Consider the following 19,712-nt stretch of genomic DNA (forward strand, 5'->3'; position numbering starts at 1 on the left):
AATACGTTAGACAATAGCTGCCACGGTTAGACGTTAGCTGCCACGGTTTAGCTGCCACAGTAAGAAGTTAGCTGCCACAGTAAGAAGCAGTTAGACGATATCTGCCACGGTTGGACGATATCTGCCACGGTTAGACTTTAGCTGCCACAGTTAGACGTTAGCTGCCACGGTTGGACGATATCTGCCACGGTTAGACGTTAGCTGCTATGTTTTTAAGTTATTAATACAATGAGTTTTCTTGGAATATCAAAAGTATTTTGTTGCCCTGAGACACTAAGTGCCCGGCTTTTAATAGTTGAAAACGTATGTGTATGAGATTTAGTTGCTTAAGTAAATTAAGTAAATGGATTTTTTGAACACTTTTGAGCACGGCCTGTCCACCTTTATGCTACACTGTGCTAACCTGCTGGCTGTATTGTTTACTAAACAGACACAGTGAGATCATTCCTGGACTGAGAGAGAAATATTATTACAAAGAAATGAAGTTATTGTCTGGGTTTCCCTTTAGAGAGAACACACACTCACCGTTAGCTGTTTTGTGATCACTCCCGACTCAATTGCTGAACGATTCATGGCTTTGAGAACTTCAAAGTCTGGTGCTTCAATGAATACAACGTAGGGCAGGAACTCTGATGTCCGCAGGACTTTGATAGCCTTTGTGTGAAACATAAATCAATTAATACAGTGGTGGAAAACATGGAAACTTGCACAATTAAAGTGATTATTATGCAGCTGCGTCTCCATCTAACACATTTATCAACAAAAAAAGAAGTAGAGATAAATGAGATAAATGAGACAGGGAAGTTCTTCTACCTGTGGGTTCACATCCAGGATGCAGATCTTTGCTGTCTCTATCACCTCGTGAATGGAGCTAATCTTGGTCCCATACAGGTTGGCGTCGTACTCGCCGTGCTCCAAGAAACGGCCATTTTTAATGTCGCACTCCATTTCAGCGCGGGTCATGAAAGAGTACATCTGACCGTCCCTCTCGTCCACCTTTGGTTTTCTGGAGGTGACTGGAGGTATTAAAGATAAAAAGAAACACAGGACATGGATTAGTGTCTATGTTACACGTATCACACTCTATAGCGCTACAGGGAAGAAAGTTATACTGTCAATAATTTGATTTAGTTATAAATAAAAGACATTAACTGAAAGAAAAGATTGAACGGTGAGCTACTGGAATGCAAGATGACATACGAAGACGTTAATAAGTGAAGACAAAATGACATTTGCAGTGAGCAACAAAGGATTTTATATGTGGCTTAGTGTAATTATGAATAATTGCACTCACATGGCATAGTGGTGCCATACCGCTGGGGATCAGACACCAGCAGCTTGTTCTTAAGACTGCGACGTCCGACCCCCTGTGCACCAATCAGAACCAGCGTCTTCCTCCTGAAGGGCGGGACCTTTGCAACCTCTTCATAGATCCGCAACTCATGCCGATCAAATTCTAGGGAGAAACCAGGGATTAGGGACATTAACGCAACAAATGCAGAAATGCTCACTCATTCACGATGCTGCCGAGGTTTATACCTGCATTCTTAGTGGTCAAATACATCATCTTTTTCTTCTTCTTGCCTCCCATGCCGGCACACAGAGGACCTGAGGCGAAACAGCAATACATTTAACACATTAAAACCTCCAACTTGTCCCTGAAACCCATTTCATCAAAGCCTCTGACAGAATCGTGTAGTTTCAAGGTGAAACCCTCTCATGGGTTATGAGAGTTACAGAGAAGTGGCGCCACTAGGTGGCAGTGTGCACTCATATGGACGCACCAGTACGACCAGTCTGCTGCCAGGAGACACCTGTGACTACGTGACTCTGCTGCCCGGCTGTTCAATATGGCAGCATATTTGGCTGCTGAGAGAATCTCTTATGCTATAAAAAAAAATAAATGCAAAAATGTAAAGAATTATAAGCTCAGTTTAACTCAAGCTGTCTCGTTATTGTAAATGTGCATTTTATAGACTGCGAATTCGAAAATCTCCTCTGAATAAGAACAATTTTCTAATCCCGACATTCACCACCATGTGTTTTATTCACACTGTACTCGCGGTTGGTGTAATATGTGGAACACGTTCCTGCAGATGGATGTGCCCTTCCCAGCTACAAGGTCAGTACAGTTGGGCTGTCATTTTCCTTCCTCGGAGAAGGGCAAGCGGCTGGTTATGACTCACCACCTGTTTTGTTGCGGCGAGAAAATAACTCGCAGGGAGCGCTGCATCTTTTCACCCCACGTCTTATAAGAGGTGCTTATCGATCACAGGCTCGCAGTTACTGTGGTCTTATCGCCACTCCTCTCGGGCAGGGCCCGTTTGTGAATGTCAGGCCCTGCAGCTTCATCACCCGCAGATTGAATCAGGCCGCCTGAGTCATGCTGACGCTGATTACCAGTTCTCCGCTGCTCGCTGACAGAGTAACAGACTGGAGAGGTGAGAGGAGGCTGAACGGGCCAGGATGAAATGCTTGTACGATATGGAGAGGAACAGATGTCGTCTTTGTTGCCGGTGTGTTTGTGCAGCGAGGAGTCTGTTTTCGGAATCTGCATAATGAGAAGTGCGCTGCTGAGAGGTGTACCTGTGGTAGCGAGCTCCAGATCTCGCTTCACAAAAGCTTTCCTCTTCTCCTCGAGGAGCTGGCTGGGAATTAGACCCGCGCTGCCTCCCTCTATGTGACAAGCCTACGACGAGGGGAGAAAACGCACAGTTTAACAAGCCGATGTGAATAAATTACATTTTTTTGTTTTTTTTAAACGCTATAATGACCTGCCACCAGTTGAGATCCTCCTGGTTAAAGATCTGCAGAATGTCACCACTCCTGAAGCTCAGTCCTGCCTCCTTACAGGGGATCAGGTTATCGTGAGTCGGGTCGTAGTCAAAGTGACATCGCACGAAGGCCTAAAGAGGGTCAGATGACGTTGAAAAGAGGAAACGTGAATATGAATTAGTGAAGGCGAAAGAAACGCACATTTTGGCTCTTGTAACATGGTCAGATTATGTCATTCTGGGGTGTATATATGTGACCACGAAACACTCTTTGCCCGCTTTAAAGCCCCATCCATCTGTCAGCACACTTTCACAGCATCTCAAGGCAAGAGGATTCAGCTCATGAAGCAAATTCTGTGTCCAAACCCGCAATGACAGGACATGGAGTCTGGGAGACAGACGGAGCGAGAGAGAGGAGAGACACAGAAATAAAGCGCGAAAGAGAGAGAGCCAAAATATGTAGCCATGGCAACCATCCCCTCCCCCCTACACTAGATGCCTTTTCTCATACTGAACTGATGCATGAACAAAAAAAAAAACCTGCCAGCCCTGACTGTTCTGCGAGTGTGTGTGTGTGTGTATCATTGGACACACACACACATACACAATCATGGCCATAGGGAGCTGTCAGCTGAGTTAAATCACAGAGTCATGGCTGAGCTGCAGGCGTGAAGCACATACAGCTGGATTACATTCAGGGAGAACTTCTTTAATTATCACAACTCCTCACAGACTACAGCATCCACCTACACCAGTCGTGTGTGTGTGTGTGTGTGTAAAATATCAGTTTTTAATATCTATGACAGGCAGCCAAGAAGACACTTTGATATATATGGAGTTGATGTTATAAAGAAAACAACAATGAAATACTTGTATGCAATGACTCGGAAAATACGCTCTTTAGTGAATAACTCAAGGAGTTAAAGGTGAGGGTGTCTCTGCAGGATGTTCCCCAGGTTCCACTGGTGTGTAACCAGTAAAGCTACAACAGCTTCATTTCTATTCTCAAACACAATCAGCCCCGGCTCCAGTTTTGGTCATTTGCAGACTTTCATTTCATTTCGTTTCAGGAACTGCGCCCGTTCCCCCTCGAGGCATGAAGGAATTCTCTTATCACTTGGGTTAATTTAAAATCAAAACAATAACATACAGTAACTACAGCAATGCCGGTGGGCTCTGCGAGGCCACGGTGGAGGACAGTGGTGCTCTGGGGCTGCAGCGCGAATGTTTACGGGAATAGTTTCAGGATTTGTCGACACTTCAGCACCACAAATGGCACTGGGGGAAAAAAAATCCTGTTGGTAGTTGTACCAGATTTGATCATGTGAAGATTACCCGGGGGCCAACGGTCCCTTCTGACCCTTTTTTAACAGTAAATATTACATACAAATGCACTTTGTTTGTTCACAATTATCATTTCTTTAATGGCAATGTAAATCTAAGCCACGCAGGAGTGAACAAATGAAAGAAATCTGCCTTTCTTTCACCTCTGGAGTCAGATAATGAATCTGTCTGTCACAGCTGGGTTGCAAACACAGTCCTTACAAGCTGAGCTAATGGCGATGACACATAAATAATATTGTGATTGACTTTGAATATGTATAATAAAATGTAACCTATGCTCATAATTGCATCACACAAACCCTCTTCTCATCATCTCTCATCATCTACGACGTTATGTTCTGGTGAATTCCCGGTCTCGTGTGAGGAACTAATTAAGTGCGGCGTCTTTTTATCCGACTGTCCCTCTTCTCTTTTAGCCAATCAGTCATTACGCTGACATCTCATTGGCTCTACAGAGTGAACACTCTCTAAACTGGGTCACATCTTCCATGCGACTCACCTTCACCGACTCCACTACAGCTGACGTTCATTAGCTACACCTACAGTGTTACAGCCACAGATCCATGGATCTTTTTCAGCTCTTTAAAACACTGCACTGGGTCAGTTCCTACTTAGACAAAAATAACGACAAAATAAGAAACAATCGCTCTTTTTCCTCATCTTCGCCGAGGGTTTCAAGTTTTGACCTTTCGTGTATAATCAGAACATTATTCTTGGCAAACAAGAACACTGCCATCCTACAAAGTCCTGCTGCTGAATTAGATTTACAAGTCTTGGCACAGCTCACAAGGTTACAGACGGCAGGAAGGAAAGCAGAGGGGACAGCAAGTGTTTATTTATTAACTGATGTAAATGACAGTGACCTTTAAAAACTAATTATCGTCTTTAAACCAATACTAATTGCAGGATTGGTGTTTGAAAACGGATTCTTCTTCAAGCGAGTGTAAGATTATTGTTAAAACAAGGGTATTGATTCACCAAAGCCTAAAATCTCATTCTTCTTTCTCCTTCTTTAACCTTCATCTACCCTTCACACCGTTGAGTGCTTTTGTGATGATGAGTGGCACAGAGACATTGTCAGGCTGCGTTCTGTTTTTTGTTTTCTCCTTTTAAAGGAGGCTGAAGTAGAGAACCTGCACAAGGGTATGACGAACTGACAGGTGATATGAAAATATGTTCAGGGCGGGGGTTTTTCCTCAGATTACTTTTCCAACAGATCAATCAATGCACAGGGCACTTCCTGTTTCGCGTGGCCGACTTCCTGTTGGTAAATAATGGGTATAATGTGTTCAGGGCAGGTTCCTAGTCTCACATATGAAGTTTCGAGACCATCGGTCGATGTGTGGCAAAGTTACAGCGCATTTCCTGTTTCGTTACGGTTTTTGGTGTGTTGGTAGGATTATCGCGCTCAGACGAGTTTGTTCATTTACAAGACGTGCAAATCGCCAAAGATGGACGCCAAATTCAAAATGGCCGACTTCCTGTTGAGTTGAGGCCATGGTGCTGATAAGACTTTTTTTGTCCGTCTTGGACTGTAACATGCTCCCACCAAGTTTTGTGAAATTTGGTGCAACTTCATTTCGGCTTTCTCCCTCCTCCTCCGAGGGCCATTTTGCACCATTTTTACGTATTTCACTTATTTTCTCCAGCTGTGTGCCAATTTTTCATCCACTGCAAGAAAGAAAATAATAATCCCATAAAATCCAGTAGGTCCCCGCACACCTGTGAGACTGCTCGGGCCCTAATTAAAGAAGTTAAAGACCATTTCCTTGATGGGTGGTAAAGGATTTAACCATGAAACTGTTTGTATGTGGTTGTGTTTCCATGGCTGACCTGTCTTGGCGTGTGTGGCTCCTGGTAGCTGGGCAGGATCTTCAGCACCACGCTGCCGCTGGCCTCCTTCAGCATCTCCTGGAGAACTTTGGGGTCGTTGCCCACCTCCTTGCCGTTCACCTCTTTGATGATGTCGCCCACATGGAGCAGGCCTTGCTGGTCGATCATGCCACCGTGGAGGATCCTGGCAATGACCAGCTCACCGCTCTCCACGCGAAATGTTACCCCCTATGAACGTAGACACGGTTCAAATGTCAACGAAATGATATTTTAACATGAACTTGAATGAACGGTTCAGTCTCGCAAAGTCGACTCAAGACATTTAGGTCAACATTTAAGGCAAGGGAAGGCAAATCTGTTTGTTTTCAAGGTGCTTTGCATAAAACATTAAAAGCATCATGACAAACTTTTTCAAATTTATAAATTGAAAAAGGAAAGTCTTCAGTGTTGATTGTTGTTGCAGCAGACCTGCAGAGTTAGCACCAGGTATGTGGTGCATAAAAAGTGAAAGCTGCTTCTCTGTGTTTAGTTCTGCCTTTAAATCAGGGGGACACAAAGTAAACCCGTCCCAAACAAACAGCCAAAGGATTTAGGTAACGGATGATTAAACCCAGGAGAAGGCGGCAACAAAACATTATGGATGCCACCTGCCGTAAAACACTAAAGAAGAAGAAGACGACGACTTGAAGGGTTCAATGTGGTTCAATTTAAGTGTCCAAATTCAAAAAGAAACAGTTCCAAACAAATGGAAACTGCTGAGTGATGACGTTATTTAGACTACAATAAAGAAACCCCTCCGGGTGTGTTTGCTTAGTTGGCAAGGCGACAGCACTCCTGATTACTTTTCTAATGGTTCCTCACAAACCTAGGAGAGTTTCAGGGTAAAGCACGATACATCACCTGGTCCATGGTTTAAAAAAAATAAAAATGAACATGTCAGTCTAATGCAGATAAATTGATTTTATTTTGTTCTATAAAACAACATAAACCTGACTCATTTCTCTTATTCTGCCCTGCAGCCATTCTACTGAACCGACTCACCAGATGCTCACCGGACACCTTCCGGATCCCCACCATCCTGACTGCGTCTGGAGGCACAGGCTGGTTGTTGAGGGCTGCATCCATGAATGAACAGGGGCTGGGGGGCGGAGTCTCGTAGTTTTTGGACGCCACAGAGTCGTGGGTCTCCAGGAGAGACTGGACGGAAGAAAAGAACATGCTCACATGTTACATGGCTTAACTAAAAATGGCTGTAGTCTTCCTGTTTCAAAAGTGAAGCCTAGGAAATAGCACTTATCCAGCAGGGGGCGACTCCACTGGTTGCCAAAAAAGAACTAATGTCTATGTAAAATATGACAATAAAGCATGTCACATAAAAAGGGGACAGTGTATAACTGCAAAACGTGCAAAGACTGTAATACAGACACAGCATGAACATCGTCACGTTGAAAGGTAATCAAAGGTTCAGCCTGTTCTCCACACCTGGAAGTGGGGCTCCTTCAGGATGTGGAGCAGCTCGTCGGCCGCCTGGCTGATCTGTGCGAGTGGACTCAGCTCTTTGAGGATGTCCTGAACCAGCTCCATGTTGTTCTCTCTCACAGCCTCCAGTTTGGGCTCCTCTAATCGCTCATGGGCCTGAGATTTAATAAAGAAAAAGAAAACAGATGTTACTCAGACCGACATGTGCCGTCAGGATTACTCGATTTCCTGATAATGCTGTGTCTAATTTATGGGTTATAAATTCCATCAGCTTTGAAAGGGCAAAGTTATAACTTGTAGTCTCCATTAGCGGATCAGTTAGTCTGTACTTTGCTGAGGTATAATGGAATGTTTTCTGACTTCTCCAAGTCAGTTTGATTTAATAAAAGTCACAAGAACAAACACTAAAAAAAAGCAAAAAGAAATCTGCTGAGAAAACACAGCCTGAAATCTGGCTGAAAGATACAAAAAAACAATTATTTGGCCCTGTAGGTTTCTTCTTCTTCTTCTTCTTCTTCTTCTGTGATTAATATTTCAGAGAACATTCATCTTTCACGTACTCTTCTTCGACAATCAAAGACAGAGGAGTTTCTGCTTGTTGGAAAATCACAGATACAAAATCCGTTTTTTGTCTGGTTTTGATTAAAAAAAAGTTGTGATATTTCAGTTCTATTTTTGTTCGAGATTTTTCTCACCATTTCACAGAGAATGTGTTGACACTTTCATCCTGCACTATAGCACTGTAGCTACCACACCTCAGCTGTGCGTCATCCTGAAGCAGTCCAGTTAAAACAAGGTCACAAATCTGTCAAAGTTCCCAGAACTCAATTATTACCCATCGACTGCAAAATGAAATTATCTACACAAGCGCTTTGCAGCTGCACATCTGAAGTCTCACGTCCTTAATACCGCGGAGGATTCGTCTGGTGGGAACTCGCTGCTGCGCCGGGAGCCGAGATGTTTGCTCGTTTGTTTGTTTATGAAGAGTGGAGAGGAAGAATCCCTGCCGAGGAACAGGATATGGCGCGCACAACGTTTACATGCGCGCACAAATAGATATTTACACATTCCACATACTAAAATACACAAACAGATTTGCACACACACACACACACACACACAGATACACAGAGCTTCAGCCAACTTCAGCCGTTATAGCAGAGGAACAAATCTGCTTGACCGTGAAATTTGACCAAAACTAAATGACAGAAAATTAATGAAATCAGTCAGGTGTGTTGGAGCAGGAAAACATGCTGCACAAGATTGGGCAAGGAACCACACATGGCACTAACCCCAACCCAACCAATTATTTTCTACATGTTAAAAGAATGGTTTAATATTAATAAGTTATCATTTAATGAAAATAAAACAACATTTATGGTGATTGGTGGTGTTAGGGTTGTGAAAATTGTGAAATTAAATTACTCCTGAATGGAGTAAAAATTGAAAGAGTATATGAGACTTAATTCACATATAGAATACATTAAAAAGAAATCTGCGTATAGTATACTTTTTACTTATAATGCCATATATGTCATATTGTGTTGAGGTTTGGGGAAATACATGCATAGACCCTAGAATTAAACTCCAGAAAAGAGTTATCAGAATAATTAACACAGCTTCCTATTGTGAAACCACTAATAAATTAAGTCGTCATCATTGAATTGTTTTTGTGCACCGCTTGAGTTTATTGCTCGTGAGGCCAAATTGCACAGTTTCATAAAAAAAATTGTCTAATTTTCAGTCTGAATAAAATAAAATGTTAAAAACAGAACTAAAAGCATGTGTCATTTAATCGCTTTCTAAACACAATAGTCCTGTGGCACAGAGCCAATCACAATCACACAACTGATATCAACTGAGGAAGCTGCTATTCCCAATATCAGCTCGCCATGAGCCTAATCTCCTAATCTCACAGTCATTAAACATCATTGTGTTGTGTGGTGAAATCTGCACGTAAGGGTAAAAAAAAAATCATATTGTGATTCATTTTGATTTCATAATTTGAATAATCTATTGTAATTTTCCAGGAAAAGATGTCAAAATCTTAAATATTTGACATTTTCTGTGTTTTTTAAGGTTGAATTTCTGAAGAATTACGATTTAGATTATTTTTGCTTTATTAATTGTGTTCTTTTTAGTTTTTCTTTTTTAGCTCCACCCTCATCTACACCCAACAAAAAAACAAACCCTAACAACCCATAAGTGTTCCTTTTCACCCTCTAAAAGAGTGTGCGCCGTTCATCCGAGGACAGATCCATCATCCAGAGTTTGAAAGTAATCAAAAACAAAGAAAGAGAGAGAAAGAGAAATAAGAATTTGAAGCCGACGGTGAAAAGCAGCTTCCACGACAACTCAACTGACACCGACTTGCGAATGTGCTTTTCCACACGAAGGAGAATTATGACTTCCACTATGTGCACTGCATCTTCTGCAGCACTGTATTTTATTTTTCCTTTTCCTTTTAAAGAGACATGTGAAACTGCTCTTGGCAAGAAGTGGAGACGGATGAGTGACAGGAGGAGAAGAAGAACGTGAGATGTTGTGGGAAGCCGAGTTCTTTTACCGCGTAACAGAGACATCACTTCAACATAAATAGGAAGAACTCGTCGGGATTGGTTTCATAAAAAGGGGCTTTACGCGAGGTGAAGTGTGGAATTGACTTTCATCATCTGCTATTATGAATAATTCTATTAAGTCTCCAGTGTTGGAAAACAACCTGATACACAGACTTCTCTTCACTCTTAAATCACTGAGGCTTTTACAGGATTTCAGGTCAAACTACAAATACAGATTTTTTTTAACAGTTTTTTTTAAGTGCCACCTTCACATTTTTAAGTTTAAGGGTATTTTCTCAGAGTTCTTCTTGGATAAATAACTTGACTAATTTGCTTCCACACAGAACAGATTTGTTGTTCAAAAGATCTCTTTTACAGACATGGCCGGCAGTGAAGAGCAAAGAACAATACATTCAGTGTTATATACTGTATACTGCCTCTTGGTAAACTGTCAATAATCCTCGTAATCCTGCTGTCATATCAGTGCTGGGTTTCAAGATGCACTTTAAACCTGCGGAGATCGAGCAAATACACTCACATCATCTGATCCTCACACAACGTCCCACACAAAGTTCTTTTCTTTTCACCGCAGTGACCCCACAACTTCAGCTCAGCACAAATCTCGTCACCTATGTGATTACAGCGCGTGTCACTAGTTTGTTCAGAATCGTGATTTTTGTATTCCCGTAGCAGGCTCATCTGTTCTCTAGGGGACGACACAGACACAGGGTAGATTTTTTTCCCCCACCGCGGTGAGCCTCGACGGTGATTGGACAAAACTGTCACTTCCACGGAAGCTCAGCTTCTCCAGGAGTCAATGGAGCAGTAGGCGGGCACAAACTGTATGGAAGGCGGAACCAGTTCTCGATTGACAGCGTTGCAGAAACATAGCGGCACCTTATCGACCTCAGTCCTGTGTGGATTCTGCGAGGGACGTTTGTAGACAAACAGCTGCTCATTGTGTGTTATTTGCGCGCCGATATATAGACCATTTTCGCTTTTAATTACATAATTATCGCAATGTTTTATTGTTGTCGTTGAACTTATGTGACAATTTATGAATAAATAACGGGGTTCTGGAATGAGCTTCCCCTGTTTCAAAGACCAGCAACCACCACTGAGTTGCACTCTGTACGCAGAATCCATAGCTTGTAGAATCTCTCAGGATCTTCAAAATGTTCCCTGGACTCTACAGCGATCCACCATCTTCACTTTTTATGAAAGATTAAGTAGCCTGACGTAAGATCTGATACATGTGTGTCTCTGGGTTTGAACAGCTTCCTGCCAAAAAGATGTTGTTTTAAGTCCAAGCGTTGTGACGGGACTGCGTGACGTCAGCTACAGAATTTATTCCCATAATGCCACATGGGAATGTATTAAAATATTCCACTTCTTCGTTCTCAAACGTTGTGGTATTTACCCCCTAAGAACCCGCAGTGTAGAGCGAGTCTCCACATCAATGTGTATTAACTGGTTTTCCCCTCGGTTTTATTTCTGCATTCTACACTGATCAGAAATAGCTGCTGCTCCACCAGCACTTGTGTCAGTGTGACAATCGAGTAGTCAGCTGGGATAAGTACCAGGTTCACTGACTGCTGTGTGCGGTCCCCTGCTCGGTGCCTTGTTAAAATGACTGACAGCTAGGGAGAATATCAGGAAGAAATAACTAACTAAATAAATAAATAAATAAATAAATCTCGCAAGTGTAATTTCATAGTTAATGGTGTTAACACACGCCCAAAAAAACTGCCTGCATGGAAATGACAACGTTTTTAGAAACACAGAGAACTGATCAGTAAAAACTGAGCCTTAATAGAAACCGTGATATTTCAGCGAGCAGCAGTTAAATGAACCTGTAGTGTTTATTATCTCGTGGTCAAAGTTTACGCAGCGTTGTTGTACGTGCGTGTCTTTATTCGATTTTTGCTGCCACGGCCTCAACTTATAAAAGGAAAGAATTCATGACATTTTACTGAGAATGACTGTGCACATAAAAACTACTTTTCAAACTGTGGTTACATTTCTAGATTTCCGTTTTGTAATGTTTGAATAAAAGTCTCTTATTGTGCACACAGTTATTTGCTGTAAGTCTTAATTTAACCCTTAGAACACGGAGCATTTCGGCTGCTTCTTTCCCATAACTATGTTTTCCCATAACGTACAGTATATACAGAGGCTATAAGCATTTTCACCAACTATATAAACAATCCTGAGCAAAAACTACTCAAAATGTTTAAAATGAACAAAAAGAAAAGAAAATTTGGTGATTTTCTGCACAATTGTTGCTACTTGACGCTACTGAAAATGCGATATAAAATGAATCATAACATAAGCACTTTGTAAAGCCTGAATATGTGACCTATAACCACACACACACCCCCAGGATGTCCATATAAGGCGTTGTGTAGTATTCTCATGGCAAATTACCAAGGGGTAAAAAGTCTGAGAAATGCAATTGTATTGTCAATTTGTACGTTTGCATGCATGAAGAAAACGGTCAAACTCAACTGTCAACCGTCGAATTAGCCGCACATTTAATCCTGCATCTTCAAGCTCGAATATTGAGAGCATAAAAACTTCTTCTCACCACTGGACTCTCCATGATGCCTTTGAGGAAGATGAGATCCAGGTCGTTGGCGGTTGTGGAGCTCGTGCTGTCACTCAGCGTGTCCAGGGCCTGATGCATGGCTACACACACACACAGAGAAAGAATAATACAGTTCAGTCTATTTCACTCCTCTTTTTCCCGCCGTCACGCGAGTGAGAAACGGACGGAGCGGATCACGTCAGCGGAGGAGCACGCGGCACATTTACATGAGTTCACATGGGCTTGAGAAGGAGGGAGCGCGAGGGAGGAAGAGGAAGAGGGAGCTGCCTCACATCTTTTCCCAAAGCAATTTAACCTCTCTCACTTATTCCCCCACTCAAGTCTGACAGACACAATCTTTCTCCCACAGCTCCCAAACTTCCTCTCCCTCTCCCTCTCCCTCTCTCTCTCCCACACACACAAAAACATTCCATCTGAACAAAAACTGCAGAAAGAATAAATATTAGAGGCTGGAAATTCTGGATTTCTTTGTTTTCCTTCTTCGCCCAGAAGAAGGAACATAAATGACACACACACACACACACTTATATCAAAGATATAAAATGAAACCACAACAACAAACAGTGTCATCAATCCAGTGGAGGTAACACGAGGTTCAGCTTCAAAGTATTTCCAGCGACAGAACTGACAGATGAGGGAAGCAAACACATTGATATCACCAGCCAGCAGATTAATGAGAGGAGATGTGACTTTCAGAGAAGAGTTGGCATTTTTTTCCTCTCGTGCGGGGAACACTTGTTTTCTTTATTTAGACGGCGAGGCTTTTGTTTCCAAAAGCTTTTATTAAGGTTGGTGATTCACCACAAGCTCCTCACACCATATCTGTCTCGTGCCTTTCACTGGGGAGGGAAATGGTTCTGATGATGAGTTCAGACTGCAGGGACAATAAACGCTCTCGGTGGATTCATGTTTTCATCATCTTTGCAGAAGACAGGATGAAGGACGGTCTGGAAAGACCAGGGTGCACAATAAAATCCTGGTACGGGGGAATCTACGACACAACAAACCAACACAGCGAACAAAATGTAAGGGGGGGGGTTTTTGAAGCGTGGTTGTATGAGGTAGTGACACATAATCAGAATCTGTGAAGACTCTCAGAAATCCAGGTTTATGGAGGCAACTGTCCTGTTGTACCAGCCTTATGATGCTTTTCCACTATACAGTTCTGGCCTTGACTCACTTATAGTACTGATAGTACTAGTACTTCTTTAGTACCTGCTCTGGTGAGGTTCCAAGCGAGCTGAGCTGATACTAAAATATCTAAACTCAACATTTAAAATAAAATAGATGGGGAGGCTCACTCTTACTGAAAACATGGCTTTTAAACACAAAAGGCTCACCTGATAAAACCTATTGGCCCTTTTCCACTACGGTCCCACCTCACCTTGCCTCAGCACAGCACAGGATGCATTTCCACGACAAAAATAGTACCTCCTCAACGTGGGCGGAGTCATCACTGCACGGCTGCATGAAACTGCAGTGATTTCCACACACACACACACACACAATCATTAGAATCAGTTCATTACAAAATATGTGTTCAGTACTTCCTCCATGAGCACAGACTCCATCTGTCACTGGACTGAAATACACTGAAAACACCAGACTCCTCCTGTTAAATATTGAAATTTTAGACATTTCCTTGGTAACTGTTGGAGATAAACCCACGTTTTTAAGGATTCTTAAGTCTTTTTGTTCAGGGGCCACATACAGCACAATTTTATCTCAAGTGGGCCGGACCAGTAAAAATAGGAAAAAAATAGCATAATAACCTATGAACAACAAGAACTCCTTGTTTTTTTTCTTCTTTGTTTTACATTCAATGAGGGATATTTTTACAAAACATGACATTTCTTGAGAAATATAAGTGCAATTTCAACAATATCGTGCCTAAATGTACTATTTACACATCGTACTGGATCTAAAATGGCACAAACATTTAGTCACAGGTATCTGAAAGAGAAAAATATTGTATTTGACATCACGTTTAGATTGCAATCTTGTGTGAAATTTTAACAAATTCATCCTGTGGGCCGGATTGGACCCTCTGGTGGGCCGGACCTGGCCCCCGGGCCGTATGTTTGACACCCCTGTTTTAACTGATCTACAGTTCGGCATTGTTCGGCTTTGATTCTTATGTCGGACATCTCTTCCTGTGACGGCGCTCTGACCAATCAGTGGCCGGCAGTCTGGCATAGTATCAGCTCAGCTCGCTTGGAACCTCGCCAGAGCAGGTATCAGGGACTACGCTAGTGGAAACACAACTTTCTTTTAAGGACATGTAGGTCACCTTTCTCCCGGTCACACAAGCATCATCTGGCAAGAAACTGAAGTTGGTAAATCGCTCACTCTCCCGCACCAAAGTCCACAGAGAAAACTAAGGCTTTTTAGTTTGCAGGGACACAGGAGACGCCGGTCTACTGCTGCCTTGTTCGTTTAGTATATGTTTGTGTTAATTAGATAAATGTAGACAAAGGGTTTCAAACACCACAGTCACAAAATAACACACCTGAATGCAGTGATGGAGGCAACTGAGGATCAAGATCTTTGTTTGAAGGCCGTGAGCGATTTACAAAGCGACATAAACTTCAGTTTCCAGGCAGAACAAGTGGCAAACATACAGTATTCTTAAGACATGGTGGCCTCATGAATGATGAACTCTGTTTCCCTCATTCCTTCTGAATATGTGTCTGCACCTCATACACGCAAAAACTTCAAAAACCCTAAACCTATAAAAATGGAGAATGAGTTTCAGTCGCAGGGCAAAGTAAACCAAAAAGGCGTGTGTGTGTGTGTGTGTGTGTGTGTGTGTGTGTGTGTGTGTGCGTGCAGTTCAGGTTTGTCAAGAACTTACTAAACACTTTCCGACTGCTCAGCAGAGCTGTCTGGGACATCTCTTCACTTTTAAAGACAAGCGCTAAAAGAAAAGAAATGATGACACAAGAGTTATTAGACATCTATTTTTGGCACCGAAGTTTCTCCACGTTTATCGCCCGGCCATAAAGAAGCCATAAAGATCCCGCCCCCAATAATGGCTTTACATAAAAGATAAAGCTATAAAGACAAGGAGGCCGGAGGACAACGACCTGACCGTGGCCTCTACTGAATAATAAGGTTATTACGCGTCTTCTTCCGCAGTGAAACGCTGCTACATCACAGGAGTTACCAGATTTGTGCTTTGGCAGAGACTCGGCCAACAGGTGCCGCATAATTCTGTTTTATCGGCACAACTGCGGCTGCGTCACTGGCACGTTTCCTGAGGTCAGTTTATCTCTGCGTCACCACATGTGCGTTGTTGTTTTTTGTTTTCATGGGTTTCCGTCCTAATGATTTCCTCTTTTCCTCACTGAACATCAGGCACACTGAGCTTAAACATCTGCAGGAAGACGTGGTACAGGCAGCCTGTAACTTACCATGACTTGGACCGGATCGAGGAAAGGTGAGAAAGGAAGTGGAGAATAAATAAAAATCGTTTTCCCAGTGCTGAGTGTGCCTGGGGTCCTTCTATTATTCATAGGGATTATTAAAAATACAGCTTGTCCTCTTTCTCTGATCCCTTTCTTCTTCTCTCTACATATAAGATAAATAAGATAATAATTTTGTTGCACGCTTTAAAGGAACGACAACAGAGGACTGGCGGCTGAGCAGGTCAAACATTCACACATTATTTAAGGTCGAACTTCAACGTTCTATTTAAAGTAATGTCCACATTAGGATGCAGGTGGAGTATTTCGTGTCGTATAAAGCCGCGCCCCCTCTCCTTACGTAAACTTACAATAAAACTGTATGGCCGGAACTGTTTTGGATATTTATTTATTCAATCTTCCGTCTTCCTCGTTAAAGCACCTTCAGTCACACATGTGGACGTTCGGTGAGCGGTGAAGTCAAGTGGAAGTCGTTTTTTTTTTTTGCTCCACTGAGCCCTGAAATCCCCACATTATACCGTGTAAGTTGATACCGTTATAGAACTCCATTTAGCAGGCGAACGCGTAAGAGCACACAAAAGGGGACTGAGGCGGAATCTCTGACACGGCACATCGTGTACTACAGAACTTACTGTTGCAGCGGGGGAAACTGCAAATTTAAAAGCTATTTTCAGACCTGAACGGCTCGTGTTTTTTCCCCACTATTTCATCGCACCTGCAGAGACATGAACTCTACAATTATCCATCCATCTTCTACCACTCCAGTCCATCACAGGGCCACATATAGAGACAAACAACCATTCACTCTCACGGTCAATTTAGAGTGTCCAATTTACCGATGGCCCATATTGCATGTTTTTGGAACTGTGGAAAACCTGGAGAGAACCCCACGCACACGCGGGGAGAACACGCAAACTCCAGGCTAACCACTACACCAACCTTGTGGCCGAGGTGAAAACATAACACCAAGAAATCTCTGGAACATCCAGGAGATCAGGAGGCTGAACACACGGTTTCTCCTGCTGTGTTCTCACATGAGTTCTCACGTGAACCGTTTGTGTCCGATGCATTTAAGGAGGGAAAGGAGTCTAAATCTGAAAGTGACTAAACGGGGGGGAGGAGAGCAACGTGTCATTCGACTCAGGTTTGCAATGACAACGCACCATGGCGACCGCGTGCATCACAAGTCTTCAAAGAATAACAGATTTTGTAATCACAAGGAAACCAAATTAAAGCTTGTTGTGTCCATTAAGCTCTCATCCGAGAGTCATTCCACCTCCAAGGATAGTTACAATTAACAACAACAACAACAAGCTGTTAAGCCAGCGCTAGGTGAAGGCTGTTGGTTGCTATGGAGTGGCAGTTGGGGAGAGGATGGAGAAGGGAGCTAAGGGAGCGTGGAAAATAGACTGGGTCGGTCTTTCTCCATGCTGGATTCTTGTGGGGTCTCTTTCCACCACCGATTTCTGATTTGCCCTCATGAAACCAAACATTTGGTTTCACGTGAAATAATGAACTGAGACAGGTAAAGTTGATCGGGACAACGTCAGGTAAATTAATTCAATTTAATTTTTTTTTTTTTTTGACAAAACATTTCAGTGTGAAAAATGAGCGGATTGTGCACGGATTGTGCTACACTTTGAAAGGACAATGAAAGTTACAGCCAGCAAAGACCCGGCGGTGATTAATCCTGGCACTTTCAGTGGAGAAGGTCAATGTTGGAGCTTTCCATTGTGCACAAAGTAACCGTGCAGGAATAAAAAAACACTTTATTCTGTGTAATATCTGAGCGGTCCTCTCCTCCATCACGCTCTGCATAGTTTAAGTTTAAGTCACAGAAATCAACATGCTGGGGGACGACGTTGGAACTCGATGTATTAAAAGACTCCAGAGACATTATTATGAAGTACTTTCTCTTAGTGATTCTGCTCCCTGCTCCTCTGCAAATATAATTACCATCAATCCCTCAGATGGACAAAGATTAATATCCAGGCAGAATATTGGATTCACCACATCCCATGGTGGCGTGTACCAGAACTGATTAATCATTTATACACCGATTCATTTATAACCTGAGTAATATGATTAATTTCTGCTCACAAAATGGGTTTCTTCATTCTTATTTTCTTAATGCCCTTATGGTATGGAGTATACTTAGATGTGTACAGACATAGCAGGTAAAATGAGGATAAAGTTATGGTCAACAAATGTCAAGATAAATAAGTCCAGCTGCTCCAATACCAAACCAAGCAGGCCAGGGAATGTTGTGTGGGCACAGCCATTGTGTAATGGACAAATAAGCCTAATCATCCAGGGTCTACCGACGTCACTACAGGCTTAGTCACTCACTCATTTTCTACCGCTTTATCCTCCACATGAGGGTCGTACAGAAGACCTGACCACCATAGTCCTCATAAAGGCAAGTATAGTGCTATTCCCTACGACTCTTAAAAAACATTGTGCAGGTTGACAACTGGTCTAAGCTCAGCTTCTCTTGCTGTTGCAAGAGAAGTTGTTAAATTAAAGTTAAATTTAGGAATAATTATCTGGGCCTGAAATGAGCTTCTCCTGTTTCCAGGTACTGGGACTCTTCCGCCGTCAAAACAGTTGAATACAGTGGAGTATAGTTTTCAATCAAAACAAAATTGAATTGCTCCAGGGGTGAAACTATTTGGGCAGAACTCTGTGGTTAGAGTCCACAGATGTTTTCCCACCTGTGATGGATGAGGCCTCTGCTCCTGCAGGTTTCAGCTCATTAGGTCTAATACGAGTAATTAAGATACACAGAAGCACATGCAACACAGATCTTTTATTTTTTCCCCCCTATAAATAAAGGAGTGACATTTAGCGTGTGTAAACACCCACACGGCCCTGGTAGATGACATCAACAGACATAACTAACTCAGATAATCACTGCTGTAGAGCGTAAACAGTGAAGGGATCACAAGGACGTACGTTTAGTTTCTAAGGAAACGGCGCGCAATCAGCATTTCTTTCCCACTCAAATTAAAATGAAATGATGGCTGAATTCCAGCCATTCAGCTACTTCAAGACCCTTTAACGCACCATCTTGAGCACTTTTGATTACAAACAGACCCTGTTTTTTGTTAATGTCGTTAACGACAATAATAAGCCACTTGAGTCTAGTCAACCTTTGTTAGATAATGAATCCGCTCATTTTCTCTAAAACAAACTGTTTGTGAAATCATGCTTTATATAATACAAACAAATTATGCATGATCATTATTGTTATTATTATTATTATAATAATAAAGGTGCTATAATCATGTTTTTTGTTCATACGGCCTTAAAATTAGGTACAAAAAGGGAACAGGGAACTTGTTGAGTATTTGTTTTCATGTTCAAACTTAGTTTTAAAGTCACTTATACTCTGAGTTACGACCACCGTGTGTTTGTCCCGTGAGAGGTCACATTTCTGGGGGGGAGAAGTACTTGAAAGTGCCCTCCTCTAATCAGCTGAATGAGGCACTTAAAAAGGACGCCATTTAAGCCATTCCCATCGCCATGGTGACGCTTGGCAGTGTTGAACTGGACCGCCTTATTAGCCGGCTAAAGGTCACCGCTGGACACGACACTTGTGATATTTGTTGACATTTTGCAAATGAACAGGGGCTCCCGTTACGACCTCACACCACGGAGTGAGAGTGAAGAAATCCCTCGAAATAGAAAT

General features: G+C 42.4%; 1 protein-coding gene across 5 annotated transcripts in view; it reads right to left on the bottom strand.

Annotated features, from left to right (window-relative positions):
- Positions 1-19,712, bottom strand: part of mpp2b (MAGUK p55 scaffold protein 2b) — a 32,177-nt gene that overhangs the window by 910 nt on the left and 11,555 nt on the right. For 3 of the 5 annotated variants that reach the window (XM_044014036.1, XM_044014037.1, XM_044014035.1), the window contains 11 exons: positions 15,451-15,513; positions 12,576-12,676; positions 7,434-7,586; positions 6,993-7,148; positions 5,952-6,179; positions 2,775-2,906; positions 2,587-2,689; positions 1,540-1,608; positions 1,295-1,456; positions 814-1,016; positions 526-654 (listed from right to left, as the gene is read on the bottom strand). In XM_044014036.1, the coding sequence (XP_043869971.1) occupies positions 526-654; positions 814-1,016; positions 1,295-1,456; positions 1,540-1,608; positions 2,587-2,689; positions 2,775-2,906; positions 5,952-6,179; positions 6,993-7,148; positions 7,434-7,586; positions 12,576-12,676; positions 15,451-15,513 (1,499 nt within the window). The remainder of the gene's footprint in view (positions 1-525; positions 655-813; positions 1,017-1,294; positions 1,457-1,539; positions 1,609-2,586; positions 2,690-2,774; positions 2,907-5,951; positions 6,180-6,992; positions 7,149-7,433; positions 7,587-12,575; positions 12,677-15,450; positions 15,514-19,712) is intronic. The other 2 variants (XM_044014040.1, XM_044014039.1) reach the window with 1 other exon arrangement.

This window comes from Solea senegalensis, linkage group LG18 (genome assembly GCF_019176455.1).
Source record: "Solea senegalensis isolate Sse05_10M linkage group LG18, IFAPA_SoseM_1, whole genome shotgun sequence".
Taxonomy (NCBI): domain Eukaryota; kingdom Metazoa; phylum Chordata; class Actinopteri; order Pleuronectiformes; family Soleidae; genus Solea; species Solea senegalensis.